Source organism: Gambusia affinis, linkage group LG15 (genome assembly GCF_019740435.1).
Source record: "Gambusia affinis linkage group LG15, SWU_Gaff_1.0, whole genome shotgun sequence".
Lineage (NCBI taxonomy): Eukaryota > Metazoa > Chordata > Actinopteri > Cyprinodontiformes > Poeciliidae > Gambusia > Gambusia affinis.
The window spans coordinates 988959-1015342 of record NC_057882.1 but is presented as its reverse complement, the minus strand read 5'-3'; the positions used below and the strand labels follow the sequence as shown (position 1 = coordinate 1015342).

Here is a 26384-nt window from a genome sequence, read left to right as displayed (position 1 = left end):
TTAATTTTCTCTCTTAAAAACCCTTAACAATATTGTAAAGGGTTACTATTTTTGAAGGGTTATGTAGTTTTTGTAGCTTTAAACAAATGTCTTTAGCTGTTCTGAAGGCAAAAAATTGTAAAGGTGGTAAATTGTGCCAGCCAACCCCAAAGAAGTAGACTTAAAGACTTAAACTAAAAGAAGTTGAAGGCAGAGTATCATTTCTCAAGTTATTTTTGCTGCAAGTTCAGCTAAATTACTTGCACTAATTAGCATAACAAAAACACCCTAATGTCAATGTTGTCGCATTAAAAATAATGCTTATATGCTGATAATGTTATCATGTTAAATAAACTCAGTATACTGTCATTAGTGTTAGAACACTAGTTAACATTATTATTGTAGCTAGCATGAGCATGTTGAGAGAGAATAAAGAATTCTGCAGTCATTACTTCTGGATGGTTGCATTAAATATCCATATTCACTGAAATCCTTTGTCAGGCTGATTGCTTTACTTTTCTAGCCTGCGTCTTTTTAAAGTAGGAATTAAATTATTTATTTATTTGCATCTTTTAATGTATTTCTAATAGCAGAATGTGCTGATTATTTTTTTATTTGATTCATCAATTAATCATCAGAATATCAATTAGTCATTTGTTGCAGTCCTACTCTTTCTATAAAAATCTCCACAAACCCAACATCTTCAAATCAAATCAAATATTGCCCAAGTGACCAAGTTCCTTCATACAGTGTCAACTTGAGTACCTTTATGTTTTTACTGGATTTCAAGAAGATTTGACTGTTTAGATGCACAGAAGCTACGTTTCTTTTAACTAATTGGTGATTATGAGGATTACAGTCAGCCTTTCTTTCACGTTTCTGCAGCTGCAGAAGATGAAACGGACTCCAAGTTTAGCTCTTCTCCTCTGAACGAGATCCAGCCCCGCAGAGTGAACTGACACTAAACTGCTTTTTTCCTAAAGGAGCCTCTGACTGGACAAATTAGCCTGTCAGGCTGAGCCAGGGAGATCAGACACTTTAGCTTCTGGAGGAAATGATCAGCGCTTAGAAAAGCTCTGGATTTTCATCCAAGGAGAGGACAAAGAGGTCAGAATAAAGCCCACCTAAAGTTTCAGTGGAGTTTCTTTAAGAGAGTTGGCTAAAATGTCCCATAAACTGACAAATTGCATTTTTTAAAACAAATTTATTTCACCATCTTTATCTGATCCTTGAATAAATAGAAGTAAAATATCACCGTAATGAGCCAGGATCATATCGCTGACTGATACGGCTGAGATTTAGAGAGGAGCAGCAAAAGCAAATGAAGTGGATTAGCAGTCCTTGCAAACAACTGATGTCATCCAGGACTTATTGCTATGAATTATTGTTCCTGCTTCGTCCAAACAAGGTTGTTAGCATGACATCACAGTCATGAAGCTGTCATACAATCTTCAGTCAGGCTCTTGAGATTTATTACAAAACAGACTGCTACTGGAGATCCTTCAAACATCACCGTCCACAACTCGTTTTGAAGATACTTGGATTATACAACATTTAATTCCCCATTAGGCACAATGAACTTTTTTTATTTATTTATTTTTTTATAATCAGGCAGCTTGAATTAAAAGTAGACCAGAGACAGAGCTTTGGAACCTCATATGTCTAACCAAAATCTATCAGTTTTTAAGAATGTCATCACTTTTTGTTTTTATATAATGATTGAAAGAAAAATAATAGCAATAGCAAAGCAAAGGCACTTTCCAGATTCCATATTACTGAACACCTTGTGGTTTTGTGTGTAACTTCAGCATCTTCCTGGATCCTTGTTGCCTTGAGGAAAAAACTAGAAAATTTCCGAGTTTCAGTCGTTGAAAATGTTCGACTTTTGAACATTTTCTAGAACTTTTTCTAGAGAATTTCTGAGATCTCAACATTTCTGAATTTTGGAGAAATTGAGTCCATTTTATCTACAATGGCCCTAATATTCCGCTGTACTAATCCTATTCCATATATTCATGTCTGTTTGGTTTTATGTGGGTTTCGCCATGGTTTAGGAGCTAATCTTTGGCTCTAGGACCCCGCGGACTTGTCCCTCTCCTCTTTGTCTCCACCAGTCAGATCAGATCCTCCTCCTCCTCCTCCTCCTCCTCCTCCTCCTCCTCCTTTTCCTCCTCTGTGGTTTCATTCCGTGTCTCTCTCCATCAGCAGCGGTCTGGATGCTCGCAGGGACAGAAACATGGCTGTGAATCTCGCCAAGAACAGACTGGCCCTGCTGACCGCCTACCAGGACGTCATTGACGAGACCTCGGACACCGACTGGTGAGTCCCGCAGCCGGACAGCTCAGCCCTCCCACCGCATCCCCTCGTGTTGCTGCCTCTTTGCGGGGCTTTTTTCTGGATCTTTTTGTGTTGCGGGGTTGAGGATGCGCAGGGGCACCTTTGGTCGCATCATCATTCTGAATTATAATAATACCATGTGGAGCGGCGCAGAGTGCGGAGGTTTTTAACTCCAAACTATTTACTTTCTGGTTCTCCGGGATGTTCTCCTCCACCAGCTGCGGGGCTGCAGGAAGGCTCGCAGCCGTGGAAGTGAGACTTTGTCCGGGCTTTTTTCTTTCTGGTCCGAGCCGCACTGCAGAGTCTCATCCTGGCTGCTTTGTTTGTTGCTTCAGCAGATTAATCCAGCAGGGAGCAGTTTTCAGGGGTTGACTGGCACGGTTTGGGTGAGCCAGGAAGGCTTGGTCCAGGGTGGGGTGTGTGTGTCTGTGTGTGTGCGTGCGTGTGTGTGTGTGTGTGTGTGTGGCGGGGGTATGGGATAGGACGCTGAGCTCCAGCATCCCTGAACCAGGGAGGACGAGAGGGGCGAGGCCGGTAGGAGGAGGCAGAGGGGTGAGGGGCCTCCACCATCACTCTTTGTGGCTTTGCATCACTCAGAAACGATGTGAAGGCAGTTCTTCATAATTCCTTCAAACTCGGTCCAGATCAATACTTCAAGAACTACTGCATCAAAAGCTGATTTCTATACTAAACCTCTGATTCACTTAGACTTGTTCTGAACTTTGACTGGACCATTCTAATACAGGAATGCCTCAGAAATTGAACACATGTAGCACCATCCATATTCCCATCAACTCTCTTTCTGTACTATTGAAGGGGCAGTATGATGTAACATGGATTATTTTACTTTTACATCATGTTATGATGTTATTCCCTCTTCAAAAACACTCCTGGAGTGTTGTTTGATTCTTCCATGCATGAAAAGTGGAAGCGCTGTTGCAATACTGAAGGCAGCATGTTGGAAAGAGCAGGAACTTCTTAAAGAGACAGAGTCCCAGTTTCCAAGTGTCAAATTTCTTCAGTCATGTTTGACATGTACAACATTTTTGTAAAAGCTAAGGTAACATGATTGTAGTGCTGGCCAATATGACACTTCATTTTTATACCTAATTTGATCTTCAATTCGGTCTTCCCCTTAAAAATACAAATGACAGAAAATATGTTTAAAAACTGGCTTTTATTTCAATAAATCCATCTGTGAGTTGACTTGAATTCAAAGTTGAAATAAACAGAAGCTGTAAAACACACTTGTCAAACAAGATGGCGGTTCTTGGGTGAGTTAGCATCACTATGGAAACTCAAGGAGTTCATTGGTGGAAAATAACTAAAAATTTCCTAAAACTAAATCCACAAACTAGAAAATTTGAGATAATGGATATATCTCCCAGCCCTACTTGACTGAGCTATAAAGTGGTACTATCTTTGTGGAATGCATAATACGGCCCCTTTAAGATCAACATCCCACAGCATAATACTGCTGTAACCGTTTCTGTCAATACAGTGCAGTCTTAAAGTTGTACATCCTGTTTGTATTGAACTGAATATTATATTTTTGTTCTTATTTCTGCATTCCTCACCTGAGCTGTGAATCTCTGCAGCTCCTCCAGAGGCTTTCAACTGCTTCAAAACTTGAGATTTTGTTTTTCTTACATAATCCTGCTTTAAATCTTCCAATGGTCATCACTACTGAGAATTAAGCAGAGCTGTGCTTGTGTGTTGACATGGATAAGATACTACTGTAAGAGGCATTATCCTTCAGTTGTAGATTAATGCTGACATTCTAACTAATATTAACAGCTATTGCTGAGGGTAATCAACACCTCTCTACTTGTTTTCATCCAACCAGGAAGCCCTGAAGGTCTGACTTCCCTTTACACAACCCAGAACAGGAATGTTTTTGGTGAATCCCAAAGAAAAACAATGGCTTTGTGTTGCTGCAGGCGCGTTCAGTTCTCCTCCTCCACTCCTGTTAGGGGTTAAAAAGTTGTTGTTGTTTTTTTTTTTAAAGAGGAAGGACACTTCCTTCTCTAAGAAGCCGCTGCTCATAGCAGAAAAGGTCAAACCAGACCTATAGCAGAGCAATCTGAAAGTTAAACTGTAAGCTTTGTGCTCGATAAAGCAACGAGACGTCATGTTGTGCGATTAAAGGTGCAGTCTGTGAAATGTGCAGATTGGCCAAGCTCAGGTTTCAGATCCTGTTTTCCAGTTTGTTTGCGGTCAAACACTCTTGAGTCACCATCTTTATGGTGAAATGTGAACTGCTCCCATCTGTTGTTGGTCATTAGTGTGAATCTGGTTCTGCTTTGAATCGGTTTTGGCTCCATGTTTTTTTATTTCTCACTCTTTGGGGTCATAGCTGGAGAGCAGCATCAGTATTTACTGCAGAGAAAATTCTATTTCAGAATCTTTACTCATTGATGCAGTCGCTGAAAATATTGCCTCGTCAGGGGTTTTGTTCATTTAGGGGATGGTTTCCTAATCTTTAGTGCAGCATCCAGTGATGCAGAAATGTCTCCATGTAACATTTATGTTGTTGACAATAATGGGAAATGTTTTCCTGTTAAAAAACAACCAGTGTGAGTTTGTTTCAGAGTAGAGTGAGGCCGAGGTTTCCAGAGGTTCCTTGTGTTCGATCTGCCGCAGCAGAGACGATGCTCTGGGCCTCGGGCCTGCCCCCGATTTTTACACTTGATAGGATCTGAACAAAGACAGAGACGTGCAAACACCGCTGACCCCAAACAACATGGGTCACCCCCATCTAAACACCGCCCTCTGACCTGCTGTCTTTCCTTTCGTCTTTAAAGATAAACAGAAGAAGTGGTCTGCTATCAGGAATAAATCCCAATAATTTCAGAATCATCAACAGTCAAGACTAAACCATGGATTTATGTTCCATATTTATCATTTTGCATCTTTATTGAAGCTTTAAAATGACATTAAAAATCCTCCACCATCATTTAATGTCCAAATTAATTATATTACTTTTGGTGTGTAAATTCCAAAAAGATGTTATTCCAGTAATTCAGTTAAAAATATGAACCTTGTAATAAATAGTAATATATTTTAAGTCAAGTGTAAATTTATTGCCAGTTGGCCTGAAGTTTGTCTTCACCACTGGCTCACATCTGTTGTCAACCCATAAGATGTTGCCATGTTGTGCAAAAACAAAGAAAAGGTTTGGCTGTACTACAGCCTACCGCAGCACATGGACCTACTTCACATTCCGCCCAGATTTTTATAAAAAAAAAAAAAAAAAAAGTTTATTGGTTTTGTGTAAAATTCCAATTTTCCCAGAAACTGACTGTAAAGTTTTCATTAACTATTTCTGATTTCTGCTTATCAAGATAAGTAGAAATAAGCAGTCAAAGTTTATCTAAGTCTATATAAGACTTTTAGAGTTTGCTTATATTCTAATTTACTGAGATGAATCTACAGAAATCATTATTTGTACAGCAATATCTCACACAAAGTGACCAAAGTACTTCTCAGCTAAAATAGACAAAAAGAATAAAATAAAAGAAATAACACACCAACACAGAATAAAAATAAGAAACAAATACTAACATAGCCTCAAAATTAAAATAAAGGAAAACAAATGAGTTTTTAGAGATTTAAAATCTCCCACGCTGCTGGCAGACATGATGACATGATAGTGGTAGACTATTCCACATTTGAAGAGCTGAAAAAGATTGATCTCGTTTAGTCACTAGTTTAGTCCTCGGAACAACTAAAAGGATTCAGATTTTCCTGAAGTAGATACTTTTTGAACTTCAAGACTATTGGATCAGAGTCAGATCAATAACAGATTTGTTTTTGTTTGTTGTTTTTTAGCTTTAATTCAGATATTTATTTTTATCCAACTTATTTAATTCTGACAGCCAGACAGTATAACTATAAGGTTGTTGGAAGAGCTGAAATGGGAGTTGTTAAGGTCTGCAAACCTTTATTTGTGAAAAAAATAAATAAATAAATAAATAAAAAAGCAGAAAATGGGATCCAGTTCAAAGCCTGCCACCGTTTATTCCTCCAGACCCCGAGGCGATCGGATCATAAAGTCCTCCTCTGTTCCAAAGCTCGCACAGAGTCAAAGTTATCTGATATCAAGAGTATCTCCAGACGCTCAGGAATGCAGGTGACCTTTTGACCCCCTCCAGCTGCTGGAGGAAGCCATTACCTGATGAGTCACCTCTGGCAGGCCAACAAAAGCAGAAGAAAATGGAGCCGATCACCAGGAGTCTTGTTGTTGGTCTCTGTTTAAACCTCTGGCTCCTTCACACTCAAATGTATATTTATGAGTGCCTGAGGTGACTTCCTGTCTGGATGCATGGAGAGGACCGGAGAGGGGTCTGAGGAAAGGAACTGCAAGGGAAAACAACTGTTTCACTGGAAAGAGAAAGTAGAACAATCAAGTGACAACAGGGAGGGGTTACGCTGTGTGAATGTTAATGTGGGGGTGAAAATCTAAACACGATGGGTTCACCCAGTAAAACCAACACAAAGCTTTTAGGGACTTTTGGTGTACTGTTAAACTGATTTCCAGATTGTTTTGTTTTGTAAGCCAAACATTAAGTCAATAAATAATGAGTAATGGTCTCTCCTGAGAGAATATGGTAAACACTTATATTCTGAGATGGTAAATCAACTTAAAATATGAACTTATATGTGGCTGTATCTGGGTTTTCCTCATTTGGAAGTATCACGAAAGAAAACATTAATAAAAACAGGAAAATTTGAAATAATTTCCTTACTTGCACAAAAATGTTTCTACACTTGCATAAAGGAGTCGATGTGCTGAAGTAGAGATCGTTACACGTTTGCTGATTTACTACAGCCATGCAGAGTGTCAATATCTGACATTATTGGCGTTTACACAGGCTGGTTGATTCACTCCAAACCAGTAGATGGAAATACGACTAATTTGTATTTTATCGATTTATTTACTTTTATTTGCAAAATTTTAAAAAATTGTTTAAAATTCACATTACAGTTGGACGGAAATAGCTTAACACAAAGGTTAGACAATGAGAAAATATCTAAACAAGGAGAGCAGTGCAACCTTTACAACATAGTCAGTACAGAGCTTAACATAAAACGGTCTTTTCTGCAACATACCGAGAAATATCTGCAGTTCATTCTGGCTGCGAACGAGCGAGAGAGAGCAGAATTTCCAGCAGAAACAAGTTGGGTTAATGGTACCGTTAATTTGTTCTGTATTATTCACTTGAGCTTTTAACCTAATGAAACATGACTTGAACAGTTGAAAGAAATTTCTGTTTTAGTAACGCTAGGTAGGCCAGCAGTGCTAATCTTCTATGAAAGATGCTAAACCCCATAATCACTGTGTAATTACACTTATTCATTGAACACGGCAGCTTGGCGCCACTTACAATTCTAATTTAAATAACCACCATTAATGGCTGGAGGGTTTTTACTTATTTTACTTATTTTAAATTAGTAACAGTTTCTCCTAACAATGCAGCTTTTCAAGAGAAATTGGAATTGGTTAATATCTGGAAAATGACCAACTATTTAAGTAACTTTGAGATATTGTGCAAAATTTCGCATAACAGTTTCTCAGAAAGCATATATTGAAACTTTTCCTTCAATGGTAAACTTGGATCGCATTTAGTTTTTATCACAGCAACAAATGGCTGCTTAAAAAATGCAATTCTTTTGTGACTCACAACAAATTTATCTACCTATTTGGTAAAATAAAAAAAAAAGAATTATTGAGTGAAGTTTTTTATAATCTGAAAATTAATGGGATTAAAAGAGCCGCTCATTTCTGTTTCAAACAGCTCTTTCTCAGACAAACTTGATTAATAAAGAGCATGCAGATGTTTGAACATTGTTTGACTTACTTTCAGGGTCAAAGTTGCAGAAAATCAGTCCAGGTTTGACCTCCTGACCCCATCCCGTCTCTTTCTCATCTCTTCTTGACTGCTCTGCTTTATTTCCACAACAGGCATTCTTCAGCTTGTAACGCTGCCCATAAAACAATTGGTAGACATAGGTTTTTTTTCTTTTCCCTGCTGTATGAACTGCCGACCGCCTCTCAGATTAATATAGAACAGGGTCAGTAGTACAACATGCAGAAAGCCAGGCTTCTCCTTTTATCATGCTTGCTGGAGAAAACACGGTCTGACATTTTCCGTCCTTCTCCTGCTCTGAGCATCTGGAACCTCTCCTCTACCAGTCAGCATGATCCTGCTTTAACCATAGTTTATTTCCTGAATATACCTAGAAATGTTTCGTCAGTCAATCAGGCCATTTCTGTTTTACCTGCTTTTCTTCCCTCCTCTTCCTCCTACCGACAAAAAGTCAAAAATAGTAGAGAATAAAACCAACATGAACCTCTCAGAGACACACAGCCTCAGAGGTGTGCAACAGCTGAGTCTCCAACTGGGACCTACAGATTTTCCTAATAGAGTGACATTTGAAGCATCGACTCCAGTTCAGACGAAATGATGTTTCTGTTCCTCCACTGTCAGATTTACCTGCAAAATGGGTGACTTCAGAAAACAGGATTTAACGTGTAGTGTTTATAAAAAGGTAGCTGATACAGAGGTGAACTCGTATCTCCTCTGAGCAGCAGGATTTACTACATAGTTATAGAAAAAAAATCTGTTGTATTTACCTAATGTTTACAAATTTTCATCTCTAGTTTTCAAGTATCTCTGTTTTATGCTACTTTTGGGAGAAAGTAACTAAAATATGCAAATGGTAGTATGATGCCAACAGTAGCATCTTAAGCTAACATGAGCATGCTCTTGAGAATTCATGATCCATTAAAAGACTGTCAGCAGCTCTTTTTCTGGCTGCCATTTCTAAGCCTCATCTGCTCCATTGCTCACAGCACCAGAATGAGGTCACAACCTTTAGGTAATGTCTCGAAGACGTGAGATTGCTGGAGGGATGGTGGCGGTGTCAGTCCTAGTTCAGCCTCACGGTGAGGAACGAGGAGGTCACTCAGTAGTCCTGATGGCAGACGCAACAAATCAGAGGGAGACTGGCCCTGCCGTAGAATCCACTGAAACTCAGACGTTTTCCTGATTAGCTACAGAGAAAAACCAACAAGATGAATGTCATATGATTTAGATTACATTAGATTAGTATATATGAACAGAGGTTTTCAGCAGCATGGCTCTACACCATAAAAACATAATTTAGTATCAGATATTAAGAAAAATGTAGCAAGAAATAAACATTCTGATGTTTTGTCAAATGCCATCATGAAGAAAATATTTTGATTATTGTTCCAGTTATGAATCAAAGGCAACTGTAAACAAATTGGTTTTTCGCTTTGATTTGAAGGAACTCAGTGTTTTAGCAGTTTTACAGTTTTCTGGAAATTTGTTCCGGATTTGTGGAGCATGGAAGCTGAATGATGATGGTTCTGACCAAACCAGAAGACCTGAGAGGTCTGAAAGGTTGATATAACAACAGCAGATCCATCCATCCATTCATTTTCTTACATCATTATCCCACTGGTGTGAGGAGGGGTGCTGGTGCCTATCTCCAGTTGTCAACGGGCGAGAGGTGGGGTCACCCTGGACAGGTCGGCAGTCCATCGCAGATAACAGCAGACCTTTAATGTATTTTGCTAAGCCATTCAGTGATTATAAACTAACAACAGTATTTGTTGTTAGCTTACAACAGTATTTTAAAATATTCTCTGAGCTACAGAGAGCCAGTGTTAGGACCTGGATATGTGGTGATGTACACCATCTACCTGGTTTTAGTGAGAACATGATCAGCAGCATTCTGGATTAACAGCAGTTGTTTATTACTACAGACCTGCGAAGATAATGCTGTAGTAATTAATGTGGCTGAAGTTAAACACATTGAGTTTCTCTAGATCTTGCTACAACGTTAGTCTTTCAATCCTATTAATGTTGTTCAGGAGATGGAAAACCGACTTTGTAATTGTGCTTGTAAGTCTCTGGAGGTGTGTATATGGTTCTGCATGGATTTCTGTCTGCGATGGACCCAGGGTGTAACCCGTTTCTCATCCTAACCGCTCGCTGAACTTGCAAGATTGCGTTGGAGATGATGCTCTGCTGTAATTGTTGAACTGAAATTTTGAGCAGAACATTTGTAATTAAAGATCTTTAGATATTTATTAGCCACATAAAGACTGTACACAAACACGCTTTAGCTTTAGGCTGACTGGCGCAGTGGAGCCAACAGACCCGAGACCTTGGGGCTGAATTTGACTCAACCTTGGAGCTGTACCCAACAAATGAAAGCTTTGTGCAGACATGCTGAGTGTCTTTATATGAGAATGTGAGAAGGAGATATCTGTACTCGGATCAAACTTGAAGTCGGTGTTGGATGGTTTCCTCTGAAGATTTATTGAACTGTTCCCTCCAGTTCTTCTTCTGCTCTCCTCCCCAACTCAAACTCCCCATCTGATAAGTTCTTGTCTTTGGTTTCTGCTGCACAAACAGCTTTATAAAACATAACATACTATCTTCAGTAGAAGACTTTTTCCAATGTTTAATTTGTTTATGATTCTGTTAATTTTTCTCTTAAATTTCTGTCTGAAAGTAGAATTATTGCATTTTTAGATAAAATAAGCAGAAAAACCAGCAAGTGAATGGAGAAAACAAATGATTGGAGTCGTCGGATTTAAAAGTGGTGCTTGAGGGCAGATTGGAGTTAATTTAAAAGGGTTTGCAGCACCTGAGCGAAGGTTGTGAGTAAATAAGAGCTCATTAAAATGATCTTTAATTAGTGATGTGAAGGCTGGCTTTCAGCACTTTGATGCTACTTAAGTTATTTGGGACTGGAAGCCTATTTCATCCTTTCTTTTCAGTAAATCACCAGGGAGCAAAGAGGTCTGAGTTTTACATTTTGCTGATACAAACTAAATAAAAAATATTCTTAGCAAGCATTAAAAGAAGCAGCATTTCATCCAGAGTGGTTGGGTTCAGTCTAACAGATAAGGTGAGCTCTCATCAGTCGGAAGACGGACAGAAAGTGAGAGGAGTCCAGTTTTCTCTCTCAAAGAATAGTTTAAACTATCTAGTTTAAACTAGAATTCAGTCTGACCACAGCCTGGCAGAAAAGTGGCTACAAGTATATATCATGGAGGCAGAAACAGAAACCAATAAGAGCTCAAGAGTCTGAAAATGGAATGAAAGATGAAAGAGAAACAGATGGATAGAAAATTGGATGAATGAAAGTATAAATGGAATAGAAACTGGATGGACAGGTGGATGGATGGATGGATGGATGGATGGATGGATGGATGGATGGACGGACGGACGGGCGGGCGGCCTGGTTGCCTTGGCGTCTCCCTCCTGTAAAGTGAGCAGCTCTGAGGTCGCCTCTCGGTGTCAGCCTGTCAGCCTGCTGCTGCAGGCTCAGGGTCAGAGTTCAAGAGAAAAATGGCTCCTTCTAACCTCACAGCTTTTCAGAGGCTTTTTCGTCAGAGCTCTCTGCAGTCTGAAAAAAGAAGCGATTAAACTGACCAGAAAAGAAGCAGACAGGAAGTCCTTATTTTTAGCTCTGATTTCACACATTTCATTTGAAACACAGAGAGCTGCAGAGGTGTAATGTTGAAACCGACAGAGTTTATGTGAGATGCATTGTTTTGTTCTAGAGAAACATTTTAGTTCCAAGCAGATGCAGACTGTATTAAAACTACTCAGAAATATGTGAACATGGATCCTAAATGCCAAGGAAAGCTTTTGAAATAGTTTCCCAGGTTAAAGTTAACTGAGATTTTTCTAAATCCAGGACAAGAATCTTGAAACCTGCCTGTCAATGTGAGGTTTATTTAAGATTCACTTCCAAAATCATGCGAGTACTATCATTTTAACATTAAGACAGTGAGTTAGTTATTAAATGGAATATCCAATAGTTCATACATCTGTGGGAAATTTTCAAATGAGTTTAACTGGTTTGTTTCCTGGTTCAACATTAATTTTCTTTTCTTTCCGAGAGATGTGCTTTCTGGTTATACAGTTTCTTCATTCATCCTGAAAGCACAACCTTTAGACTTTCATTTCAGAGCTGTTGTTGTGGTCTCTTTTTTCTGATTCACGCCAACAGGATGTTCAGTTTCATTTTGACATCTGCCAAAGTCTGTTAGAGTCATGCTCATCATCTCAACACAGAAACCTGTTCTAGTACAGTCTAGTTTAGTACAACAGAAACAAAATGTTTTCTAGATTCTACACCTGTCGCATTGGTTTTCACCTAAAGGAGAATAGTTAATCATTTATCTCCTTAACTCCAGGTTGGAGCCAAACATTTTCATGTTGGTTTTACTGTAACCCTAAAACAGCCCGTGTCAGGCTGTGCAGATCAGATATTTCAAATGTATGATGCAAAATGTCAGTCTACAGACAAAAGTAGTATCACTCTTTTAATTGGATACATTTTCTTTTTGCCACTTTATACAGATTTTTCATTTAACCACTTAAGTCTTTTTTTCTTTTTTTCTTACTCCTCTAGTAAATTTTAAAATAAACTAACTGTGTGCAGCTAAAACTATCCCACTTGAGAAGTTTTGGCTAGAGCAGATTTACAGACAAAAGTGTTTTTTTTTTAATCTATATATACTTTACACAGTTTTGGTTTACTTAAAGATCCAAATGTTTGCTTTGTTTTTTCCAGCAAATTGCCTTTTTTGTGTCTGTGTTCCAGATAACGATTAATCAATTTCTAAATTAGAAGAGTATTACTTCAGTGATGAGCTAGTCAACATTAATCTGAGTAATCCTTTCAACCCCAGTAGAAATTGGTTGTAAAATACCGTCTACTGAAAGCCAGTGGTACATTTGGTACAGCAGAAATCATAATAAAAAAACTGTTCAAAATTCATCAAAGTCAGCTTTTTGAGAACATGGCAGTGATGTGAAACATATCTGCTTGGTTATAAATCATCCAAAGTGGTTTAATAGTTGTTCCAATTCCTTTTGTGTACCTTCTGTCCTGCTGGGAAGCATCACCTCCATTATAATACGACAGAATATACAAAAATATGGATAGGACACAGATAATGTCATGGGTGCCTGGTAGATGATGTATTAACATATTTGTGTATAATTAGACAATGTCATCTGTTTTTTCAGATCTTTATTAACATCAGCCAGTTTTTCTGTATCTCCTGTCCTCCTCCATCGTCGATTCCCAGCTCAGGTGTGGTCAAGCTGTCCTAAAGCGATGATGTTTGTCTCAGGCTGCTCTGCAGAAAGCAAAGAGAACATCGCAGCCTGACTGTGAGGTGGAAAAAGCCTGTGATTACAGTCGTATTTGTATTGAATCTGTGGTTTTGAAGCTCTCAACCTTGAGAGCGCTTGTGTGACAACTCGAGGCAGTCTGTGAATAAATGACTGAAAAGAGCTGGAAAAGACTGAGGCATGCCTGTGTGGGCTGTAATGGTTGATCTTTTCAGGTTTCTGTTTGCCTTTTATCCATTTCTAAGTGTTTTAGCAGCAGATGGTTTATAGTTGGCTTTAATGGAATGATCTACAATAAGAAAGATTTCAGACATTTAAGGATAAAAGTTAACAAGGATGGAACTTTCTTTTTTTAAATTGTGTTAATTGCCTATAATGCTGTCAAGATGCATTACATGCTTAGAACTGCTGCTTCCTAAATTTAGTGCTGGCCGACTGTTCTGTTGGAGGTCCGGCATCCTGCATGTTTTAGTTCGCTCCCTGGTTTAACGCAGCTGGATCAAATGATGGCTCGTTAGAAGGCCTAAGAAGAACATTGACATGCTGAAAAGGTTGTTGAACTAAAACATGCAGGTGCCGGCCCTCCAGAACCGACTTTGGACACCCATGTGTTAGAGAGACTGTAGAATTATGGCTGAAACGATTAATCTGATGAATCCATTATTGAAATAATCACCAACTAATTTAGAAATTGATTAATATTACTGGTAATATACTGACAAAAAGGTCATTTGCATAAAGAACAATCTACTCAGGTCAGAAATTAAGCCAAAAATATAAAAATAATTAATACATTTCGCATTTAAGATTTAAAAGAAATAAACATTTGTCTGTGGATTTGTTCTGCCCAGAACTCCTCCAGTTTTACAAAAGACTCCTATTAAGCACTTTTTGCTATCCAATTATTAATGGGTCAATCAAAAGTAATCATCAAATCAGCCTCACACTGCATTGATAAGTCAAGCAGAAAGGTCTGAGGTTTACATTTTATTATGCTCCAGATGATCAGGTGTTCACTGAAGGGACGGTACGTTATTGAATTTTAGACAATAAAATGTTTATTTGAAAAAGGAATTGAAAGGTTTTCTGGGCATCTTTTTAATTTAACCATGTAAGACTTTAATTGCACTTTAAAAAAAATCTCATTAATGATCAGAATACTTGATTACTAAAATAATTGTCAGTTGTAGCCCGAGGTGGAATCGGACAATGGTCCTGAAACTGAAACTGGTTTGTGGGAGAAACAGTTGTACACTTTAAATTACATGTTGTTTGTTTAGTTACCTAAAAAAAAAAAAAGATGCAGCGGTTCTCTGCTGTGCTTGTTGCTGGGAGACCAGAAAATGTCTAAGGAAGTTTAAGCTCCTTAACACCAAGGAAAGACACACAGGTTGCCATGTGTGAATTTTGCTCCGGTCTGAGTTCCAGATTGGGTAAAAATTGAATTTGATAATCATTTAAACTCTAAATTCCAGTTTTATATCTGTATTGTTCTTGCTGCACAAATATTTTTTTTACTCAAAAAAATATTTCTACTATCTTTAAAAAGAGGAAATGTTGGTATTATGCTTGCCAAGTAAATTCCATACTTTTTCTTTTTTACTTTTTCATACTTACTTGTTTCCAATCAACTTGAGTTGTAATGTGATTATTTTTGGCTTTTTTATATTTGAAGAAAATAGATCATTCATTGTGTTATGCTCATTTGCTGGTTGTGCAGGTCTCTGTCACAGCAAAGCAGCTGTTTTGTGAAGCTTCCACCTCTTTCTGTTTCCAGTCTCTCACAGGTTTATTCCTGTCTTTTCACATAGCTGCTGCAGAAATGCATCTATTTCTTTTCCTGGAGTGTTTTTGTTGTCCCTCCCTCTCCCCATCCTGTCGACACAAAAAGCGGTCTCTTTGCGCTCTCCTCAGCTGTCCCATCTTTTCTCTGAGTAAACAGTGGCGGGACGGAGGGACGGACGCCAACGTTTGTCCTCTGTAGATCTCTGAGTCACACCAACACCGCCTGGAACTTGAAGAAAGATCCATGGATTGGGAGGAGGGGGTAAAAACCCATCTCTCTTATCTGTGTGTGTGGATTGTTTTTCTTAGGGTGGGTGTGATGACATCAGTGTGTGTGTTGGCAGGTGGACAATACTCCCAACAAATTTAACATAAAATATTTGAAAACTGGAAACTATAAACAGTGGAACAGATAAAAGAACCTCTGGGAAGAGGAATGGTTCTGTTCACTCCTTTGTTTTGTTGTGTGGAATTTTAGGCACCCAAGGATCAGGCAGATCTGGAAAGGACTGAAATAAAACAACAAAAATTTTGTCCAGTTTTAAAGTCAGGCAATAAGGAAAAAGAGCACGTTCCACAGTTTGATCTAAACTTTTATATTTTCATAAATATTTTTAATTAAATCAATGCTGTCTGACCTTGGTGAAACAAATGCTTGATTTTACAGTAAAGGAACAATAGATATCACCACTATGAGGACTGTTGATCAACCAAGAAAATAGACATACATCTCTCAAAAGATAATAAACAATGTAAAAGGTGTATCAATTAAAAACTATTGATAAATTATTTAGATTGTATTTTTTAAAAATGTGGAGAAGGATCTAAATCCTTCTAAATAGAGGTGAACCATATATCAATAAGAATATAGACATGTGATCAATATGACTGGATAATACACCTGATAGAATATTCCATATATCGAATGTTTTATCAGAACTCTGATCCAGAACTGCACAGCATTCTGGGAGATGTAGGCAGAGTAAAGGCTTTTCCTCAACCTCTCACAGCCAGTTAAGATTGGTAGCATCAACTATTCACTCTTTGGTTACCGAGCAATACCTAGCAACACCCTCACTGTGTGGTTACCTAGCAACAGCTTGTTGAGGAACTTGCAAAGCAGTAGTTTCAAGTTTTGCTGCAGTGGCTCATGAAGAATAAAAAAACAACAGCACGGTGAAAAAGCTGTAGATAAAAGTGGAAAGGTCACTCCCTCAGTTTGGCAGTATTTTAGATATTTTAAACAAAAACTGATCAATAATTATCTATGGACAATTTAAATGAAGCTGTAGATTTTGTTGAAGAAAAACAGAACCTTATTTGCTCCTAAATGTTTGAGCAGATAAATCCTACAAGACATTGTTGTAAACAAAGATGTATAACTCTATCTTCTGTCTAACTGCTTTGAATCATTTTAGTTTGAAACATAAAACAAATTAACCCCGAAAACCAGAAGGTGAAGCTTGCTCCTGACAAGAAGACACTGCAAATGGGGAAAAAAACACATTAGTTTCCATTAGCTTGGCATTACTGTGGTTGAAGAGTGAATGCATTATTTCAGACCTGCAGATTGACACGATTATTGTCTTAACAGCATGCCAGTACATTCAGCAGTACCTGAATACACGAATAAATGTAAGTGGGGAAAATAAGAGGTAAAAACTGCTGGCAGGAGCAGCGAGCGATGATGGGGGAAGGGAGCAAAGAGATTTAGAGGGAGCAGATGAGGATTTGGGGAGGGATAGAAACTGAAACTAGTAGCTAAAGAGGTCAATAGAGGGGGGAGTAAATACTGAAGTACTGCTGACAGGAGGGGAAAAATCCAACTTGGTGGATGTGGAAAGCAAATCATTACAAAACGACCACAATATGTTTTTCTCTCACCCATCAAAAATCTAAGCTATGAATTCATCTGTGCAAGTGAAAAATATTTAGGTCATCTTCTAAACAGGACCGACATGTTTCGTCCTGTTTATTTTATAAATAAATAAATAGGCACAGGCTATGACGTTTTGAATTCACAATACCATAAATTATATATCAAAATCAGTGGTAGGGACTACTGACTAGAAAGTTAGTTGTGTTAACCTAGTTCAGCTAACGTGCTATATCAACATAGTATTTAGCAGAAGCTATTGCCAAAGCACTGTGTTTAGCAATAGCTTGCTATTTACAAGCAATAGCTTGTTATTTAGCATAAACTAATGCTAAAGCACTATGTTCAACCATGTTGATACACACTGGATGTCAATAACATGTCACAGTCATAGTAGATCGTCCTCTACACTGTCAAATGTGTCATTACACACCAATCTGTATGGTTGAGCCTCACAAAGTAATTCTTTAGGATGTAATTCTTCACTCAGTTTCAGTTTTATAGTTGTTGCAAACTCTGTTGCGGATTTTGCCTGTCTGACCAGAGTAAGGCTTCGGCCAGAAATCAAGCAGTAGATCAGTAGATAAGAGACAAATATCTAACTACTTCCTGCAGTCAATAACCAAAGCTTCAGCAAATTTAGCACTAAATTTAGCAAGTAAATTAGCACTTAAGAATTTATCCAGAAAAAAATCATTTGGGAGAATCTAAGTGTGCTAAACATTTTCAAATTTAGCAAAAGAGTTAACCTAAAAATTATGCCTGCTATTAGCTGATTAGCAGAAGTGTGCCAACCAATGATTATGAATTGAAATATTTTGAAAACGCATACAGGTATTATTATTATTCTCGCACTGCAAGAAATAATTAAATATTACTATATTCTAAATAGTTTCTACTACCTACATGTGTATGAAAAACCAGTGTTTCCATTGCACTGTATAATTTGGTTGCTAAGGCTTTGAAATAAACTGTAAGCCTGGCCGATATTCTGTTATCTCATTGGCCTATTTAAAAGTGCCCCCGGACATGAACCTAAAACCCACCAAACCATCAGACTCTGGTGGTGAGGCAGCTGTAAATGTATGTCTGGAGGCTTTAGTATCCAAATCTACTCATATAAGCTCATAGTGAAAATCTCCCCAAACCTTTCACCCTTGGCTGTGAAGATTAAAGTTGGATTTGTTGATCTGGCTCGAGAACCAAATCCTTGTGATGTTCAGTCTGACCATCCTGTGGGATGAAGGCCCTCAGATTTCTTTTCACTGGAACTAAAAGGCGTCTGGCGCTCTCGCCGGAGGGCTGCAGTACAGTAGAGAGGAATGTATTGTTCGTAAGTGAGAAATCTGAACGTTTGTCTCTTGAAGGCTGTCCACGTGGAACAGTTGTGTCTTTTTAACTATGAGACAGCGGTGGCTTATAGTAAAGCCCACTGTGATGATAACTGTGTATACAAAGAGATTGTTTTCTTCACACAGGGATCCTAAGTGTTTTCCTTTGAAAATCCTTGGTATATGTACACATTAGTCAATAGAAACTACCTACTGTGAATTTAAAAAAAAATCATTTACCCAATGCAAATGTGTCTATAAATGTACACGCAAGAAAAAGGCATAAAAATAAAAAGAATTTTGGAGAAACCTATTTTATAAAATATTCAAGAAGAATTTGGTTTGTCTTTCTAGATACAACAACATGAAAAGCCAGTTTGAGCAATTTATTTAAAAACACAACATTTTGGTCTTTTCTAAAAAAGAATAGTCAGGATTTTTTTTTTACTACCATGCACTATATATTTTCACTCATAAAACTTCAGAGGATTAACAAAAGCAAGTACATTACTTTGGCTACTTTGGAGGTCCTCATTGTTGCCAGATTGGGTGTGTTTCCGCCCAATTGGGCTTCTTTTGAACATGTTGGCCTGGAAAAAACAGCTTTGGGTGGATTGTTAAAATTTGAGCTGCTTTTCATAACATTTAGTGGGTTTATAAAGTGTTTATAGGGAGATGTCCTTGAATTAGTTGTCGGTGTGTGGCAGAAAAGGACAAAAGCTGAACATTTGAATCAAATTATCCTTGTACTCATTTTATTTGTTCATTTATTTGGAAATGTCTAGAATGACATCATCAATGATTAATATTCATTGCCTAATCAAGTCACTAGGTAATGATGTTGTAGAAAAAAAAGATGTGTGCTACTTCATTATTTAAAAGAATATAGTGGCACAAAAACACAAGCTTTGTGTTCAAAAAGTCAAGTTCCTTAAAGTCCCAACAGAAACTAGTGAATATAAGAAAGGTCAACCAAAAACATTCTAAATTGAGGATTACAAAGTATATCACTTGTCACATATAGATGAGGACATTAACCTATAGGACATACAAGATTTTATATATATTCTATACCTGGTGTTGTTACCACGTTTCAATAGAGGTTTGTGTAATCCACAAGAAAGGTCACTTCAAATACACTTTATAATAGTAGATGGCAGGTAAGTTAATTTACTTCATTGACTAATACTAACACTACAGAAGTATAAAGAAAGTTGGGCTTGATCAGAAGATTCTAAATTCATGGGAGCCCAGCAATAGAGGAGAAGACACAATGTCTGTAAGAAAGAGTAGAATTTAATATAGAGAATTTTGTGGATCCACATTTACAAATAAACAAAAATTGCGCACTTTTGAAAAAATTAAAAAAATAACCCAGTATTTTTTTGTCTTTTTGATGTGTCTGTCAAATGTTTATTCAATGTCTCACTGCTAGTGACCAGTCAGGTCACCATCTACCGGTTCACTCGGTCCTCTGGGTTGGGACTCACCATCCAAGTTCTGGAGAGGGTGATCTTGAGGTCTCTGGGAACTGCAGGCCAAAAGTTCACCATAACAAAAAAAAAAAAACTGGAACAAGGCCAAAGTAAAGCATCTTAAAATACAGGACACTAATATCAATAAAGCTTAAGCTACAATTCAAAGAGATCTTTCATCATTTCTCAAGTTTTTCCATGTTCCATCCATCCATTTTCTGTTCAGCCTTGACCCTAATGGGGTCCGGAGGGGTGCTGGTTCCTATCTTCAGCTACGTTCCGGGCGAGAGGCGGGGTTCACCCTGGACAGGTCGCCAGTCTGTCGCAGGGCAACACAGAGACAGACAGGACAAACAACCATTCACACACTCACTCACACCTTAGGGAGAATTTAGAGAGACCAATTAACCTGACAGTCATGCTTTTGGACCGTGGGAGGAAGCGGGAGAACCCGGAGAGAACCCACCATGCACAGGGAGAACATGCAAACTCCAGGCAGAAAGACTCCAGGCCGGGAATTGAACCCAGGACCTTCTTGCTGCAAGGCAACCGCTTTACCAACTGCACCACTGTGCAGCCCATTTTTCCATGTTGTACACCAATATTCAAGTTATCAGAGTTCAATATTACCAACACATCAGTAAAACTAAAGAAGTTAGCTTATATGTGGTAAAATATTTTTTTTTACTATTTTGAATTATATGTTTTTCAAAACTATTTTTAACATAGTTTTGTTGAGGGAGCTCGCTATTGGACTTTCGCGCCATACTAAGTCGCAGACATAGTATGCGACAGTCCAGCTGTGTGTGTGTGTGTGTGTCTGTGTGCGTGCGTGTGCGTGCGTGCGTGGGCGTGTGTGTGTGGTGTGTTGTGAGGCTTATACTGGCCTCACCTTTAGTTCAGAGTTCTTCCAGCTGCTAAGTGTGTACAGCTGAGTGACGAAGACTCTTAAATCACCTTCCTGAGGATGAGGATGAGGAGGAGTCGGAGCGGTCCCAGCTGTGGAGCGATCTCTGGAGGGCCGGCGCCTCACCCCAACAGCCTGCAGCCGTTATTGTTTCCACATGTGTGGATGAGACAAAACTAAACACATGTGGAGGAGCAGCACTGATTATCCTATGAGGTTGTGAGTGGAAACCAAAGATGCTGCAGGAGGAAATTGTGCTGCAGCTGAATAAGCATGTTAGGTGTTTACAGTAGTGTCGAAGGAGCATTTGGGTCCCAAATAGATGATGCTTGTCTAATCTGTCAGTATGTCTCCTCGTTCAGTAATGCTTCTGCCAAAGTGATCAGCCAAGTAAGGATGAATAGAATTTGGTAAAAAGGCTTCTCAAGAACTCAAACTTCAGTTCCTAAAAGTCACCATTTTTTTCTTTTCCATCCATCCATTGTCTATACACCCTTTGTCCCTAAATGGGGTCAGGAGGGCTGCTGATGCCTATCCACAGCTGCGTTCCAGGCGAGAGGCGGGGTTCACCCTGGACAGGTCGCCAGTCTGTCGCAGATTTTTTTCTTTTTTCTGGAAAATTAGTAGTTGAATTTTTTCCAGCAAATTTTCACTCTTCAAACTCAAAATGTTCCTTTGTTTGTTCTAGAACATTTCTGAAATGAATTTCATTCCTTTTCCACCTACAGTCTCCCTAATATTCTGTAGATTGATATTTAGTCTAAGCTCTCCTCTTCCTCTTGTCCAAAGTTCTCCCTTCAGTTTGCTTCCTCTTGTGTTTAACCGGAGCAGAATCCTGTCCTCACATGACCACAGCTGACTGGGTCGATCTCTTTTTATCGGTGACCCTCCCGGCCTCTCACACATGACTTGTCCAACTGTTAACTCACGGTAGGATCGTTGTTCTTCGTAGAAGAGCCGCGGCCTGAGCATCCCGCTGACAAAGATGTGGTAACACTTACAACCAAGCTGTTGACTCTCAGCAGTCTCCCTGCAGTAGTTTCAGTGATAACGGCAAAACTTCCCGTTTATCATCCTCATTCTTCTTCTTCTAACTGAGCTGTGGAATTATTTCCCTGTTATCAGGCTGAAAACATCAGCTGTGGTTTAACTCTTGGCTGTCCTTTAAAGCAGAAACAATGACATTAAGAGATCTGAGTTGCTCCCCATTTATCTCAAAGACTTTCAGCTACTTTTAAGAAGATAACATCTCCTTTTAGACAGGTGGTTTTAGACAGTTTTCATGCTGTCTGTTCCACATTTATTCAGAAAGAGTTCCCAGGCCGAAGACATTAAATACAAAGCAGCTTTGACACAATAAAAATCACACAGTGGTTTCCAGGTCGACATAAAAACACTCAAGCTGCCACTGCTGTCTCAATCACATTTATTTTGGAAGTTTTTTATGTGGTTTTGTGGAAAATCTAAAAATACTACATCTTGCCTTGTTTCACACATTCCCTTATTATTCTGAGGTCATGATGCAAAGACAATTCTGTGTCATATACTGTTTAAGTTTTTTAGTTCCTAAATTTGTTAATAGTCTTGATTTGTTTTAAGACTCTTTAAAAGACTCTTTAATACTCTTTAAAAGTAAACTTAGTGTCAGGATGTCTAAAAGCCTGGAGTATAGAGTGTGATTATTTCCATGTCTGCAAATTTAGTAAAAAAAGGAAACTAAGGCAATTTTCAAATGCACCAGGTCATGATGCTCAGTTCAGATTTGTAGCTGAAATCCGTTTGTATTTTTATTTTTATTTTTTTTTACTTCTGCTGGGGTTATTCCTACTACTAATTAAACCTGACCAGAAAGAGACTTCAGTGTGAACAGTTTACCATCATGCGATTAATTAAAGCTTCACAATCACAATATCATGTTTCTGTGACCCAAAAAAAGATTTCCAAATGTCAATAGGCTCCGCCTCCACCCGCACCCGTTTTTGCCTCATCTGGCTTCATTTTCTTTGTGACTGAATCATTTTGCTGTTGCTCTGTCTCACTGTTTTTCCCTCCAAATATCATGTTCTAGCAGAAGATGACACTTGCTAGACATTTCTATAAATGAACTCCAGGTGCAAAAAAAAAAAAAAAGAGAAGTGCCAAAAACCCTTGAAATAAGCTGGTATTCATGCAGCCAACCCCCCTTCTTGCATGCGCTGAGGCCTCTCTCTTTCTCCTCACATCAACACGTTCGCTGGATGACGGCCGAGGCTTTGGGATTTATGCAACATCTCCAGTGATTTATGGGGAGGGCGGCAGTTTACAGGCTCTGCAGAGGTGTAGGATGTTTCATACAGAGTTTTGCTTCAAATAAAAGCTTTTTCTTTTTTTTTTTTTGACAAGTCATTCATTCTTGAAAGATTAAATCACAACCAGAGATGGTTTGTAGGAGGATGAAAAGCTGGAACCAACAGATGCATTATCATCATTTATAAATAGAAACATTTTTATTTTTATTTGAAACCCTGTTTTATTTTTTATTATTTAGGTCAGCTGTAGAAAAAGGAACACTTGCAGATGAGGATTAGGGGCGCTGAAAAGAAAAAAAAAATCTGACTTTTCTTTTCTCATAATTTTTACTTTTATCTCAGAATTCTGAGATTAAAGTAATTTTTTTCAGTGGCCCTAATCCTCTTCAGTAACCTCTGGTTCAATGGACTGATGTTCCAAATTGCCTTGGTCTACTGTCATTAGTGAACTGCCACGATACAAAGTGAACAGATCAATTTAAGATCACACCACACCAAACCACGACTGGCTGCAAGATAATGCAGGAGTTCCTGCTTCTATTTAATAAATATTCTAAAAACATTTCTAACAGGGATTTACACAACAGTGGCGAGCAAATTACATACTTGTTTGCAATGCAACAAGTAAGCATCCTACCAAACTCAACCACTTTAGTTATTTTGTATTGTTTCGTATTGGCTTTGGCTAGTTCCAGCATGTTTAGTGAGCTGATTTTACCGCTGTATGTGCTGTACAATGGCTCCACTTCTGCTTTTCAAAGATGTACGGTTCCGTTTGTAGCTATTTTCACATGAGAGTGTAAACATTAAGTTAAGGAGGCGTGGCTACCAGCTGCTTATTTGGATTTAAAGTGACAGAGGCCCCAAAATATCTCATTCTGACAGGAGTTCAAAATAGACAGAACTGTCCAGACTGGAAGCTCATTGTCTAAAAATTATTTTCTGCTTAAGATATAATTAACAAGTTTTGTGTAACCCATAGACATATCCTAAGGAAGCATAATAGATCACCTTTAAACTCCAGCTCTTGGTAGCAGCAATTCATTATGAAAAAGAATCAACAACCTGTTTACACTTTGGTAAATGTGGTGTTATTGTTATGTTACCACCCAAACCAATTCTGGAATAGTGAAGACATATTTTGTTGATGTATATAAATCTGCAACATTTTTGTCTTGTTTTTATTGTTTAAACTGGGTTCAAAATGCAATAAAGGTCACCAAGACTTTATAAACTGAACATCTGCCCGGCAACAGTATCAGCATTACCCAAATCAGACGCTGCGATTGGTTATCTCTGAACTCTGACATGATGTTGATGTTTAGGAAGATAATTTGCTGAGAGCAGATGAATTTTGCTTGAATTATGTCATAAACATGTCGAGAACAAAAGTTGTATCCTCTGGTATTAGCAAAATACAGTGTAGCATTTTGTGTGGTGATAAAGTTATTATCACCACACATATGAGAAAACAGACATGAGGATAGGTGAAGTAGAGATGCTTTGTGTTGTTTTTCTGTGTTCGCCCATTCACTGTGCGAACTGTGCACAGAGAGTGCACCTTGAGGCTCAAGTTATTACTCTGAAATTTTCTGTACATAGATAGAAAATTGTACATTCTTTTTGATTATGTCTAAAAATAATCCTATTTAAGCACTGAAACCTTATATTACATGAAGAAAAATAAGTATTTATTTAATTTTTCTAAATATTTCTCAGTGCTTATTTTAATTTTCCATCTAATTATAATGTATCACGTGATGTTTGCTTTATTTGTTGTAGCATTTCCACTACATCGTATGCTGTGTTTTGAAAAGGGAGTGTGCTTTCGTTTAGTTCTGCAGCTCAATCTGACCTCCTTTCTTTGTGCCTCAAACGTCTCCCTTCCTCCCTGGACTCATGCATATTCATCCCTCTGCTCTCTGCACATGTGCTAACACAGTTAAAATGTCTGTGATTAACTCCTCCAGACCGGATCAGCAGAGGAATGTCTCACTCAGTTCATTATAATTATTTTATGCAGTTTTGAGCAGATTTAACTGTTTAATGATTTCTTTCCATGTGTGGGACCCTCACTTTGTTTTTACATATGTATATATGTGGGTTACTCTTAGATGGAGATGCACTATGTTTTTTAATTTCTAAGCATCACAATATTCTTTGAAATATAATAATAGTAATAAAGATAAATGGTTTTCAACCAGTAAAGCCGAGGAGGGTCCTAATATATTGAAAGTCTGAATGTTCTGGACTTTGAGCGACGTATCTCAGGGGTCAGTTGGAGATTTTATGAACTCGGACAGCAGAGAAATTGTTCTTACTCTGCAGAAAAAACAAACGATGTTTCCCTCATTAAGTTTGTATTAGGTTTCACCCAGAGCCACGGGTGTAAAGCAAGTTTCTGTTGACTAAACAGAATGCAGGGCTCCAGAACACAGGCGGCCGTTTTGTTCAGTATTTGAGGTACAGGCAACCAGCGTTGGTTTGCCCTCTGGTTTTTTGGCGAGACTGAGTCTGCGTGATTTGGCCTTTGCCGTCTGCTGGAGAGGAAACAGGGCTTTGGATTTGTTACTGGATCCAAACAGCTGATCCCCTACATGTCTGCCTGTCCTCAAATGTCCTTTCATCTTAACTGAAAACAAGTTGATATTCATCATGTAGTGTAATTTGGAAAGTATTTATGTGATGGTGCAGTTTGAGATTTGTGATTTTTTATGCTGAGCACACCTTCAGCTAGATCAGCAATGCTTGAATTTTAAATCCAGCTGGTTTGTATGTGCAGGGCAGAGCTGTGTGTCCCTGCAGAGTGGATTCTTACCGAGGCCTCCGGTGAGAAAACAGACATGAGGATAGGTGAAGTAGAGATGCTTTGTGCTGTTTCTCTGTGTTCGCCCATTCACTGTGCACGCCGGCACAGAGTGCACCTTGAGGCTTGTATTTGTGCATCCATGTGCAGCTGCGATGGTGTTTGATGATTGGTGCCTTTGTTCTGAGCCTTTTAAAGCTCCTTGTTTTTCTTGCAGTGGATTTAGAAGCTGGTGAGATGGTGAGATGCATTTTTAACATAAAATTTTTTTAGCAATGCAGAAAGAGATAAAAAAAAGAAAAGAAAAATGCCCTTTTTTTTCTTCAGAAATTGTGTCAGATTTGCTGCTACATTTTGTATTGTGCTGATAAAAACTTTGTTTGAGTCAATATTAAGATACAATGGTCG

General features: G+C 38.4%; 1 protein-coding gene across 7 annotated transcripts in view; it reads left to right on the top strand.

Annotated features, from left to right (window-relative positions):
* Positions 1-2101: 2101 nt before the first annotated feature.
* dbn1 (drebrin 1) overlaps positions 2102-26384 on the top strand; it is an 82480-nt gene continuing 58197 nt past the window's right edge. For 4 of the 7 annotated variants that reach the window (XM_044141587.1, XM_044141581.1, XM_044141586.1 and 1 more), the window contains exon 1: positions 2155-2298. In XM_044141587.1, coding sequence (XP_043997522.1) covers positions 2216-2298 — 83 coding nt within the window. In that variant the 5' untranslated portion in view covers positions 2155-2215. Of the gene's footprint in view, positions 2299-26384 lie in introns of all 7 variants that reach the window. The other 3 variants (XM_044141585.1, XM_044141583.1, XM_044141580.1) reach the window with 2 other exon arrangements.